Here is an 11,697-nt window from a genome sequence, read left to right as displayed (position 1 = left end):
GGACAGGGGAGTTTGGAACACTCCTATAGAAGTGCTGCTGGGGCGCACCTAATCTTTGAAGGTTGGAAGAGCACGTGATAGTAAACCAGCCCCTGATTTACTGACTGTGTAGAATGCTGAGTGGGGAAGTTCCAGGCAGAAGATTGTGGATGAGACTGAGGAGAAGTGACATTGTTCAGATGGACCAGGAGGCGGACGATGAGACGAAGGATTGGCTGGACAACATGATGAGCAACTCGGTGAGCGCGAAGAAGGGGCAGGGTGTGGCGGCCGCTTCGCAGCTTAGGGAGGCGCACAAGAGCCTGCAGCGCCGCGAGCTTGCCGACAGCCGAGCCATGCGCAAGACCCTCATCCTCAAGACCGCCACCGCCGACATGGTCGAGGCGCGCCCCTGTCTTATCACTCACACCCGCAATGTGACTTGTAGAGCGGCGCAAGCTTGGCATCTCATGCCCACAGAGTAAATGTCATGCATGCACGGATTTTGGAAGAGGGAATTCTGCCTGGGCGATCAAATGTGTAGCATTGCGCGTTTGTTCCGCGCTGATTGAGTTTGCTACTTTTGCGCTGGTTGCGGGCTTGGATCTCAATAGTGAACATGCCACCTTGAGCACTTGCATGCAAACTCATGACATCAAGCTGAAGTATTCAAGCTGAGTGTATTTTCTGTGAGCCAATGAGTCTCTGCAGTAACAGCCTGCTTGTGCATGGCTGCACAATGCGTGGTACATGCGATTGCAGTGATGTTATGCTCGGCACTGACTCTGAATCTCAGAGTCAGGCATCGGATCACCCAAACTTTAGCTGAAAACAATGTAATGGGACTATTTGACTGGTAGGGGGATGAAGACGGCGAGGACAGCCTGCCGGCGAATGCTGAGCCGGAGGTGAAGCTGCGGCACAGCATAACGCAGCTGGACAGCGAGGTGCTGGACTCCTGGGACTTTGACGTCTTCTTCTTCACCCCCGACCAGCTCATCGCCTACGTCGCCCTCATGTTCATGCACCTCGGCCTTACCACCCAAGACGTGCGCTCACGCCCATACACACCCTCTTAACTTGGACCGTAGCCATTTCTTTAGTCTCTGTAGGACGTGCGCACGCCCAAAGCCCCGGTTCTTCTGGCCTATACTTCTTTCGTTCACAAACATTTTGAGCTCTTGCGTCCAACTAAGTTGACCATGCAAGGAAGGCAGGTACCCCATGGAATTGCCGGCATTGTAGATGAGAATGTAATGCCCTTGGAGACAAACATCTTTGAGGCGTCTTGTAGAGCACACATGAAGCACAGCAGGCTGGGCATATGCATGCATGCTGACATCTCCAAATCTGTCCATGCTGTACCGCTGACATCAGGAGCACAAGGTTTGACGCGCTGAGGTGTCGCTGTGTGCAGAAAGCGACGGTGGCGGAGATTAGCGCGGTGACGGGCGGGGGCCGCCTGCTGGCGGCACTGGCATCGGCCGAGCTGGCAGCCGCGGACACGAGCTACGGGCCCGAGGCACGCGTCGACCTCGACATTCTCTGGATCTTCATCGGCGAGGTGCACTGTCGAACGATGCTTGCACCTGTAATCCTTGCGGCTGCAATTGCACACTCACGTGCATCAAGGGGCATGCACCTTCTCAGCGGCGCGTCCCACAATGGCAAGGCCAGGGGTGAGCTTTAGCACAAAATGCCTCCAACATAATTGGTTATGTCTTCAGAGGCATGTCCTCACAGCACAGCGGAGGTGTATCGTGCCTTGAGCATGCATGACGTCTGACCCCAGGCACTGTCAAAGCGTTTATGTCCTCCCTAACTAAGAAGCAGCTCAACTCTGAAGAGCGCAGGTGAGCAGGCATGAGGTGTGCGCGCAGGTGCGCAACCAGTACCGGGCGGTGCCGTACCACAACTTTTTCCACTGCGTGGACGTGACGCACGCCACCTTCCGCTTCATCCGCCTAGCCGGCAGCCGCGCGCGCATGACGCCCAGCGAGAAGCTGGCCCTCATGATCGCTGCCCTCTGCCACGACATGGACCACCCCGGTGCATTTCATGCCCACACCCTTCTATGCAGTCCCACTTTGGCGCATGACGAGTATATTAGTCACTGTTAACAATTTATTACAAGTTCTGGATGCTCGAAGCCATATGCCGCAGGGCACAGACGCAGGGCATCTGCGATCCCTTTGCGAAACCTACAATAGGGATTATTGCTGTGTCATGCAACAGGCGGATGTGCATGCAAATGTGTCATTCCAGTCACGAGGGGGAAATTATGCAATCCAATTACAGCTACAAGTCGTAGCAGTGAGCAACGTATGCAAGTTTTCATAAGATGCTTTACACAGCAACCACTGCCCTTTTGCTGGTGTTGGGGGCAGAAAGCTTAGACTGGCCCCAAGAATTGCCCACTTGACGAATATCATTGAGTTAAATCATTTGGGTGTCGTTAAAACAGGCCTGAACAACGCGTTCCTGATTAACACGCGGCACGAGTATGCGCGGCTGTACAACGACAACAGCGTGCTGGAGAACCGCCACGTGTCGCTGCTCTACACTCTCCTGGCCGACCAGCCGCACGCCGACGTGCTGGCTGACATGGACGACGCGCGCTGGAGAGACATGCGCAAGACCATCATCAACGCCATCATCCACACCGACATGGTCCACCACTTCCCCATGGTCGCCAAGGTGCGGCAGGCAGAGAGGGATGCACAACATCTCTACCAGCTAGTCATGCTGATCAGTTGAATGTGAGCTTTTTAGTGGCATCTGTAGCTGTCTGCGCAATGTCCCAGCTGCCCTGATGTCACAGCCATGGCCACAGGCCATGTGCTGTGATACATTGTGCTGTTGCGCTTTCTTGCATCAGATCTGCCATGTCAGAAACTTCTCCAGTAGAGGAGCACTTGCCAGCTCTGACGTGACTACTGGAGTAATGCCGGCTTTTGCAAAATGCTGGCCTCCAGGATTGGTGCTAGTCGACTACTTTTGATATTGGCTTGTGGGTGCACTGTGCAGCTGGAGGTTTTCTATGAGTTGAATGCGGCGGCGATCAATGCGAATGTGCGCGGCACCGAGGCGGCCGGCGCGGATGCGGGGCCGGGCATCTTCAAGACGCCCGAGGACCGCCACTTCATGCTGGCGCTCATGCTGCACTGCGCCGACATCTCCAACGCCGTCAAGCCCATCGCTATTGCCCAGAAGTGCGGTCAAAATATTTCATGCCCTGTATCACCAGCATGCAAGGGTGGTTTTGTTCATGTACTTGCAATGATAACTGCTTGCTTGCAATGTAAGAAATGATAGGGTCTGCAGAGCCCACCACCGCTCAGTCATATGCAGCTGTAGCTCCAAGAATGTCTTTTTACACCTATATTTTAGAGGACCGCTGCAGCCAGGAGTGTTGATACAGCAGCGCGCAACGGCCCAATATTCTTTGGTGACTTTGTGAGGCGCAGCCTCATTGACTCTGACATTGACTCAAGGCGCATCAGGCCAAGGATGCAGTGGTAAATGCCCACGTCGATCGATGGCGGCGCCAAATCAACTCAGGGAGAGGTGGCGCCTGTGTGCAGGTGGGCGAACCGTGTGCTGGAAGAGTTCTTCCTTCAGGGAGACCAGGAGCGCGCGCAGGGGCTGCCGGTGTCCCCGCTCATGGACCGCCACACCACCTCGCTCGCCATCTCCCAGATCAACTTCATCGAATTCGTCGTCGCCCCCCTCTTCCACCAGGTCATCTACCCTTCACTACCCCCCCTCCTATCGCCTCATTGGGAGGTTTCCCTCCCTACAGACCCCCTCTTATCCTACCACAATACTGTGGCATGCGTGCATGTGTACGCAGCAGTCACGTTGAAGCTGTCAAATATGGCAGCTACCACCGTGCATGAGACGGACACTGCCCATTTGGGATGTCACAAAGTCCATGCTGCACAACTGTAGTAAAATTAGTGTTGGTGGGGCGGCAGGTGGGCAGGGTGTTTCCGGAGCTGAGGGCGACGGTGCAGTACCTGTGGGAGAACCGGCGGCTGTGGAACGAGCTCTACCTGGCCGACATCGAGGCCGACACCTTCAAGACGCAGGCCGAGAAGGACGCCGACAGGGTGCGGCCGAGCGAAACTCACAGCTGATCTTGTGATGGAAATGGGCAATGGGCGGGGACGTGTATGAATGCTGGGCAGCGTGCTCAGTGGTGACTGATTCCCTGCTTTGATCCAGTAAGGCCAAAATGAGGTTGTATTGGTGGTAGCATCCATCAGGGGGTTTGTCTGCAGATGCGCTTTGCCATTCTTTGGTCGGAAGGCATGTACTTGTGAAGAAATTCCTGGACGTATTCCAAGCTGCGCATGCGTATGATGAAAGAAGTGAAGGATCACAGTGCAATTGTCCTGTCGTGAGCGAGGCGTGTGCTGTGTTGTGCAGGAAAAGGCCATGACGCGATGGCGGACCTTCCAGGAGAAATATGGCGTCGTGCAACCGTCAATGTTGGGTGTTGTGCCGAGCGGCTTCTCTGTGTCCCCTGCCAACCTCGTCAACCGATCTGCCATCAGCGCATACTTCAGGTGGGGGCCACTGCGCTCTTCTCTTGTGCCATGCTTGAAGAGCATTCATTGGACATAAATTACGTGTGATGTTGCTTCTTGCATGCTACTGTATTGATATGCACAGCTCTTGCCAGGGTAGACCATCAGCACCAGCACTTTTGTCCATGCTGCGCATGATGCATGGATTTGCTTGTTTGCCAGGAGGGGCACTGGGCAGAGCAGCGATAGCAGGCCCAGATCAGGATCCTCCCAGTCGAGCACCAAAGAGAGGCCCTCCGAGCTCAGTGGTGCGCGCATCATATCGATTAGTGCAACTGGCTCGCCATTTATTTTGGGTGCAGGCACTGATACTTGGTGGTCTGTTGGATGTCCAGAGGACTTGGGAAGGAAGTCTTTCTTTCAGCGGCTCAGCAGGCAGCGCTCCAACAGCAATGTGTCTTGGGGTATCCCAGAGGACGATGGCAGCGCCTCCTCCCTTGTGGATGCAGAGCAAGGTGCTTTCTGACTTATTGACCATCTTTGCAATTGTGACTTATTGAAGTTGAACCTCTAACCTTTCAACTTAATCTACAGCGAGGATCAGACCATCATTCCTGCCAGGAAGACTGTCAGTGACTGTTTTGCAACAGGGCAAGCGGGGAGCAGGTTTGCGCGCAAGAGCAAGAGCCTCGTCGATGTTTCAAACAGCGAGGCTGGCAGGAAGCCTTCATTCTGAAATATGCTGGTGACTCGTCCCCCTGGGTCGCTAATTTTGGCTACCCCAAAGTGGAGACGCGCTTTGTGCGTCCCATTCCAACCACAAACCTTGAGGCGCCCAGGCTCTGAGGCGCCGAGATGTGGCGCCAACACATATTGTATTTTAAAAGATTTGACTGCCATCCATCTGAAGTCCAGAGAGAGACCATGCTTGACTTGTCCGCCGCACGGACTTGGTCAGGGCAATTGGTCTGCTTTCTACTGTATCCTGTTCCGGATAATTCTCGTCAAAGCCACTGTTCTGCTCTGCTTTATACAATAAAGGTCTGCCTGCAAGGACCTGAGATAGCCAGGTCCTTGCAAGTGCTTTGATTGTCTTCACCTTTGCTTTGGGGAGCTCTGAGGGCAGGACTAACGATGCTGGTGGCTTGGGGGCTCAATTCATTGGGTCACTGCAGCAGCAATGTATTTGAGCATAGCTGCGCACAATGTGATTGTGTTTTTGGACCAGGATCATTGAACATCACATTTGTCAACCGAAATGACGAAGCCATTCAGTGGCTTCCTGCTTGAGGTCCAAAGTCTCAATGTGCACCATACTAGAACCCACATTGTACTCCATCAATGTCTGCTCGAATACTTTCTTGTAAAGTGTAATTTTGAGAAGCAGGTGGCAACCGTTTGGTTGGACATCAGGGCCTGTGCAAACAAGCATGCGGAGCCCAAGTTTTGATCGTGATGCGCCGTAACGCTGAGCATGGTTACAGGTACCATCTCATCAATTTATAATGTTTCCGTCCACCTGGGTCGATCTTCCAATGGCGGGCACAGGCACGCTTTCTCTCATCTCTCATTCGTCCTTCACTTCGTAAAGATTATGACCTGCCTTCTTAGAAGGTCGAAAGGGAGCCACGCAAGACTTCTTTGTGCACCTGGGATATCGAAAAGTTCTAGCACAATACCGAACGTGAGGGATCGCAATACTATACCTTGTAGATTGTAGATTGCAAGCAAAGCATGGCCTGCTCTCTTGGATCACTCTCAGTTTGTCAGAGCAGGACAGGAAGACCAGGTAATCACCTATTTTTATGATCAGATTCTGCTTCCCAATACTCCTGTTCTTCTTGTTTTCCATCATTTATGTTTTAATTGAAAGGTTCGGAAAGGAGGTGCCTTTTCCGCGCAGATGGTCTATCGCACAGCGCATGCCATCCACAGTTGAGGAGAGGGAAAATGCAGGTGAACCATGGCTAAAATGAGGCATAGAGAAGCTTGTGCTGGCGTCTTTGTTAAAATAGTGGTATTTGGTGCTCGGGTTGATCATGGCTATCATGGCCTTCCTTTCTACTTGCTCAAAAGAAGGATAGCCTTGAATATTTGCAGAGAGGAGGTCAGAAACTCCCTCTGGGCGTATTTTTGCAAATATTCTTGCTTGTGTCTAGTTGCAAGTGTCCACATCAGGCATTTTGTGCTGGCTTCCAGGTCTTCCGAAGCAGAGCCACTGTACAGGTTGTCAGTGAGTCGAGCTCAGCTCTGCGCAAGCCTGAGCTGGCCACTAAGGAGGACGAGCCAGAGAGCACCGGCGCAGCAGCTCACAGCCCAGCAGCATCTCCCTCGAGGTGTGCTTCTGGGTGGCTTTCATAACATGACGACAAACAAAGACCTGTCAGAACTGTGGGAGTGTCAGTAGCATGTACAAGTGTCAACGGCTGTACAGTGGGGGAAGAAATGCTTCATAATCAAGGTGTGCTTCTCATTCTTGGCACCCTGCTATGCAGGAGCTCAAAGCCGGCAGTAACTATTAGGGAGCAGAGGGAAGCAGCAAAGGCGATGACTCAGTACTTCCGCGACTTGAATGCAGCAAAGAATGCTGAGAAGGCAAAGTGAGCCTTTCTCATCTCCTTGTGCTAATGACCTGTTTCAGCAACAATGTGCACTGTGCACCAAGTTTACCAGCCATCACTTTGGTGCAAAGCAGGTTGCCTGGTGTATTGGTAAATGCAAAGGAGTCTTCACCAGTGTCTATTGGAAAAGACAGTGATTGATGTCTTGCCCGCATGCAGGGTGTTTGGGTGGACCAGGGCTAATGAGATCTTCAACGGGCGCTGGGTCATGTTCGGAGTGTTTGTGGGCCTTCTGACAGAGTACTCAACTGGCGTGGATTTCATCAACCAACTCAAACTCATGGTCTCGTACTTGGGAATTGCTGACATCTATGACTAAGACAGCAGGTGGGTTATCAGGCCAAAGACTTCTCACCAGACAGCTGTGAGAAACAGCCGTGTTATCATAGAAGAACAAGCTTCCCTGGTCATGCTTGCAAGGCTGCACTTGCGGGCAATTTGCTTGGGCGCTGGACGTCATGACGTGAACAAATGCAACCTTAGAACATCACAATTCAAAAGCGCAGGCTCAACCTTGCCGATGTTGATCAGCATGGGCATTGAGCGAGCTGTCCCTGCCTGGATTCGGCCAGGCGACAATTTTGCGAGGGCGAGAGACAGAGATCGAGTCGCATTGACACATTTTGAGTTTGGATCAGGGCAGAGGCATGTTGCAGCCACTGGGTTTGAGCACAATTTGACAGCCTTGAGCGCATTTGAGAGAGAATAGACATTGAAGGTATAACTTTGTAATATAGTAGATTCGAATAGTGCACTGATCATGATCACTTCTGCTCCTAATGCTGCATGGCTAATGCAATTTAAGACACCGACAAAACATTGCGTCTCCCTAGCAGTCGGGAAAATTTCAGTGGTCCATGTACATTACCAAATTCCATTTGTGTTCATTCGGTTTTGGTTCATGTCACATTTGCAAAATGGTACATTGGCACATGGTTGAAAATCAGCAGTTTGCTTCATTGCTGCATGCTAATCAGGTCCGAGTACTTCAGCTTGATGCGCATGGTGGACACCAGCTTCTTGTCATTGACCTGGATAATTCCCCCGTCCTCTACCAGCTCCCCAATGGGCTGCACACAATCCGTGTCACAGGACTCGAGGACTGGCCAGCATTTAAAGAATTCCGCACCACGTCATTAGGGTGTGGTCATGAGTACTATTATTGCCACAGGCAAGGTGCATCTGCAGACAAGCTGCAGGTAAAGGCCGCCACATAGAAGGATGTGATGAGACAAAGGACTTGCAGACATGTAGGCAAAGCAAGCGCCAGAGATGAAAAAGGGCTGCAGACATGACAACAAGATGTGGTCTGCCTTTCATTCTGTCTTTCGAGTGGCGTGGCTCACCTTTTCTAAATTGTCATGTGTGGCTTCCTCCAGCACTCCGCGCATGTACAGGTTCTCAGAGCCGTGGCTGATGGAGGGGGCGCTTAGATTTGTTCCTAGCGCCTTGTCCGCCACCAGCGCATCAATCACCTGCCACAAACACCTCACCAGTCGCTGTCCATCCCTTGAACCATGCGGAGGTCTTCACAATGCTGCTAGGGCAACTGCGGAGTCTCCACAGTTGGCAGAAAGGATCACAGAAACTGCTGTGGACTGGACAGCATCTCTTGATGTGTCATTGACAGCATGCACAAGTTTCAGTGTGGCAGCTGGTGGGGGTGGATGGTGGCCTCACCTGCTGCAGTGTGTTTGTGGATGTAACCTCAAAGGGCACAGAGGAGCTGCAGACGGTGCATGCAGGGTCGCGCTCGTAGGACACCGTGTGGGTGTACACCCCATCCGCCCCCACGTACCTGCACATGCTTCTTCCCATCAAATAGCAAGGTGGCCAAAAGCACCATGTATTGCATCGAGTCATGCAATACATGTGCAGACTTCACCGCATCAGTCCCGTAAAAGGCACCTCCAGACCACTTTTGGGTGTGATGCACACCGAAAGTGCATGGAATTATTGGCTCAAAGGTCCAATGCGGTGTTGTCCGTGCAATTTTGGAGCGGATCACAACCAGAGCTAAATTGAAAGAGCCCTTTGAATGACCAGACTGAACAGCTGACAATGGGCACAAGAAGCGCTACATTGTGGTCTGGCCAGCGCACATCATGTAGTTGTTGATGCCGGTGCTGCACATGGTGATGAGCTTGAGGGTCTCAAGTGCGCAGGCCGCCGCAATGATGGCGTTGGTCGATGCAATGGCCGGGATGATGTTCTTGACGACACCTCCAGTCAGCTGCCACGTCACCCCCTGCCAGGAGACACACACACACCCGTCTCAGTGCCTCTCACCAATGATTTCAACCAAAATTTAGACTTGGCAAGCTGTTTTCAACATTGTGAAGCACCCTTGTGGCATCCACAGAGCTGCCAATAAGAAGGCTGAGACATTTTCATGATCCTGAAGTGCAGGCAAGCACCTGTATGCCAAAGTGCTCGGCTCGCTGGAGGGCCTTGTCGTAAACCCAGCGCATGTGCTCCTCGTTGTCTGTGTCAAACTCGTCGCCGCTGCGCTCCTGCTGCCACTGTATCAAGTGCGCATACTCTATGCAGTGCGCCGGTGATCTGCTCACAGCATCAGTGTCAACTTCCACACCATGAAGTCCTGCTACATCCCATCATCAAGGCAACTTTGATTGAACAGCAGGGGGATATACCTGGGAGTCTCGGCCAGGGTGCAGAGAGGGAATTTGGTCTGGGGAGGGAACAGCCACAGCGTGCACTCGAAGCAGGGGGTGACGCCTGGCAGGATGACTCGCGCGTGCCCCTTGAGGCCCTCGGTCCCCCCATCCACCATGGGCTTGATGGTCGACATGTCCGGGTTCCCGTCATCATCGTACTCTGACCACACGCGCAGCACAGACTCCTTTTGACAGATGACAGACGATGGCTTCCGCTCCTTTTCTCAAGCCCCATGCACATATGCCTGGTATCCTGAACCTCGATCTGAGTGGTGGCCTTCATGAAAAGATGTCTCAGTTGCCTTACTACAGTCCCCTGAAACTTACTAATTTATGGCATGCAATTTTGGCAAATCAAGTTCCTGATACGAAGACTTCAAGTCATGATAAGCTCTCACTTCTGCCTTCCATTCTCATGCAAGACATTGTCCTTGCAGTCTGGTGACTGTGGGAATCACTGGCCGGTCCAGTAGTGTGTTTAAGGCTCACCTAGGAAGCTGCAGGCAACCTGGTTCATGAAGCGGCGGGCCTCCAGAGAGTCCAGGCCCAGCACCAGGATGTGGAACTGCTCATAGAACTCCATCGGCTTCTCCTCAATGCGGCAGTGGTGCGGCGTCACTGTCACGCCCTGCACCCGCTGCATGATGCGCTCCGCCGCCACCTCAGCCTTGGACTTTCCAACATCCTTCATCCTGCAGGCAGAAATTCACCATGCTGGCAATGTACGTGGCAATCTATATGCATCCATCATGCTGCAATGGCCGTCGTACATGGGTGTCATGGCTGCCGTACACCCATCATGCTGGCAACAGCTCGACTAAGAGAGCAGCTGCAGTGTCTCCAGCTAACAGCACTGTGAACAAGCCTGTGGTGAAGAGCTCCAGGCATGCCGTGAGCTTCGCAGGCACTCTTGTGAATCTTGCTGCATTTGTTTGCAATGCTGAAGTGCCCGGGAGGGGGTATGGAAGTGCACGTGGTAGAGCTGAGGGCACACCTGAACAAGAACTGGCGGTTGAGGTTGGACACGTCGATGGTGTCCATGTCAATGACATCTATGTTGCCAAAGCCCTGCAATGCCAGGTCCTTCAGCAGCTCGCAACCCAGGCCCCCAGCACCCACGCACAGCACCCGTGCATCCTCCTGCAGGAACTCCAGCAGCGCTGGATCTGGCTCAAAGCCAGGTCCTGTGATCTTCCCAGGGCGGGTGAGCAGCTTCCTGAGATCCGTCCACCTGTCTGCCCCGTTCATCTTATCTTCTAGCTTGAGGCGCTGCAACATTGGCAATAAGGAATAGTCAGAATGTTCCTTGTATTACAGGGACTCTGGGAATCAGATCTGTTGATGGTGACAAGGAAGCGTTGTCAGATCCTTTGCTTCAGCAGTGGATTGCAATTAAAACCTTTGGCATGTTGATGACATTTTGTTGCATTTCATTTCTAGCTTGTCTAGCTTGTTGAAAATCCCATGCTCCAATGCTGATCAACATAGACGACTTACCTCCGTGAGCACCAAGACGTCTGGAGGAGTGGACAAAATTAGATTGCTATAGAAATTAGATCTTGATGGATTACTGCTTGAACAAGGTCGTCGTTATCGTGTCTTTACAGGTGTGTCTGCAATCCGCTCAACGCATGAAAGCCTTGGACATCAGCTGATGATGTGCAGGAGTTCTGAATTTATAGTTCAGCAATGTCCACCTTAAGATTCACAGATCGATGCGCGATTGCAGAATAATCATCTCTTCTGGAGCATTGCTGAGTCCATGGGTAGGGCATTCTCAGGGTTCATGTTGGAACTGTATAATGTAATTGATGGACCCCATGATGAGTGATCCTTTCCCCTCAAATGCGGTCTATTGCAGTGCAGTGCAGTGTAGTGCAGTGGATG

General features: G+C 52.4%; 3 protein-coding genes across 3 annotated transcripts; 2 read left to right on the top strand and 1 right to left on the bottom strand.

Moving 5' to 3' along the window:
* Nucleotides 1-914: 914 nt before the first annotated feature.
* Nucleotides 915-4,118, top strand: COCSUDRAFT_16716 (HD-domain/PDEase-like protein; the record flags this gene model as incomplete). Its single annotated transcript, XM_005646718.1, has 6 exons — nt 915-1,028; nt 1,833-2,028; nt 2,444-2,676; nt 3,025-3,191; nt 3,564-3,720; nt 3,957-4,118. Coding segments are annotated over 6 exons (1,029 nt in total), but the record flags the coding sequence as incomplete, so codon positions are not given.
* Nucleotides 4,119-6,411: 2,293 nt separating this feature from the next.
* COCSUDRAFT_66513 (hypothetical protein) lies at nt 6,412-7,880 on the top strand. The gene is made up of 4 exons (XM_005646717.1): nt 6,412-6,467; nt 6,711-6,847; nt 7,007-7,111; nt 7,292-7,880. Exons 1-4 carry the CDS (start codon nt 6,462-6,464, stop codon nt 7,449-7,451), a joined length of 408 nt encoding a protein of 135 aa, XP_005646774.1. The 5' UTR covers nt 6,412-6,461; the 3' UTR covers nt 7,452-7,880.
* Nucleotides 7,861-11,519, bottom strand: COCSUDRAFT_53737 (hypothetical protein). Its single transcript, XM_005646716.1, has 9 exons — nt 11,308-11,519; nt 10,805-11,079; nt 10,300-10,502; nt 9,787-9,970; nt 9,550-9,694; nt 9,235-9,380; nt 8,813-8,930; nt 8,479-8,607; nt 7,861-8,202 (listed from the first exon to the last, which is right to left on the bottom strand). Exons 2-9 carry the CDS (start codon nt 11,056-11,058, stop codon nt 8,089-8,091), a joined length of 1,293 nt encoding a protein of 430 aa, XP_005646773.1. The 5' UTR covers nt 11,059-11,079; nt 11,308-11,519; the 3' UTR covers nt 7,861-8,088.
* Nucleotides 11,520-11,697: the final 178 nt, after the last annotated feature.

This window comes from Coccomyxa subellipsoidea (assembly GCF_000258705.1).
Source record: "Coccomyxa subellipsoidea C-169, whole genome shotgun sequence".
In the NCBI taxonomy this organism is placed as follows: Eukaryota; Viridiplantae; Chlorophyta; class Trebouxiophyceae; family Coccomyxaceae; genus Coccomyxa; species Coccomyxa subellipsoidea.
The sequence above is the reverse complement of the archived record's forward strand: the minus strand, read 5'-3'. Positions and strand labels throughout refer to the sequence as shown.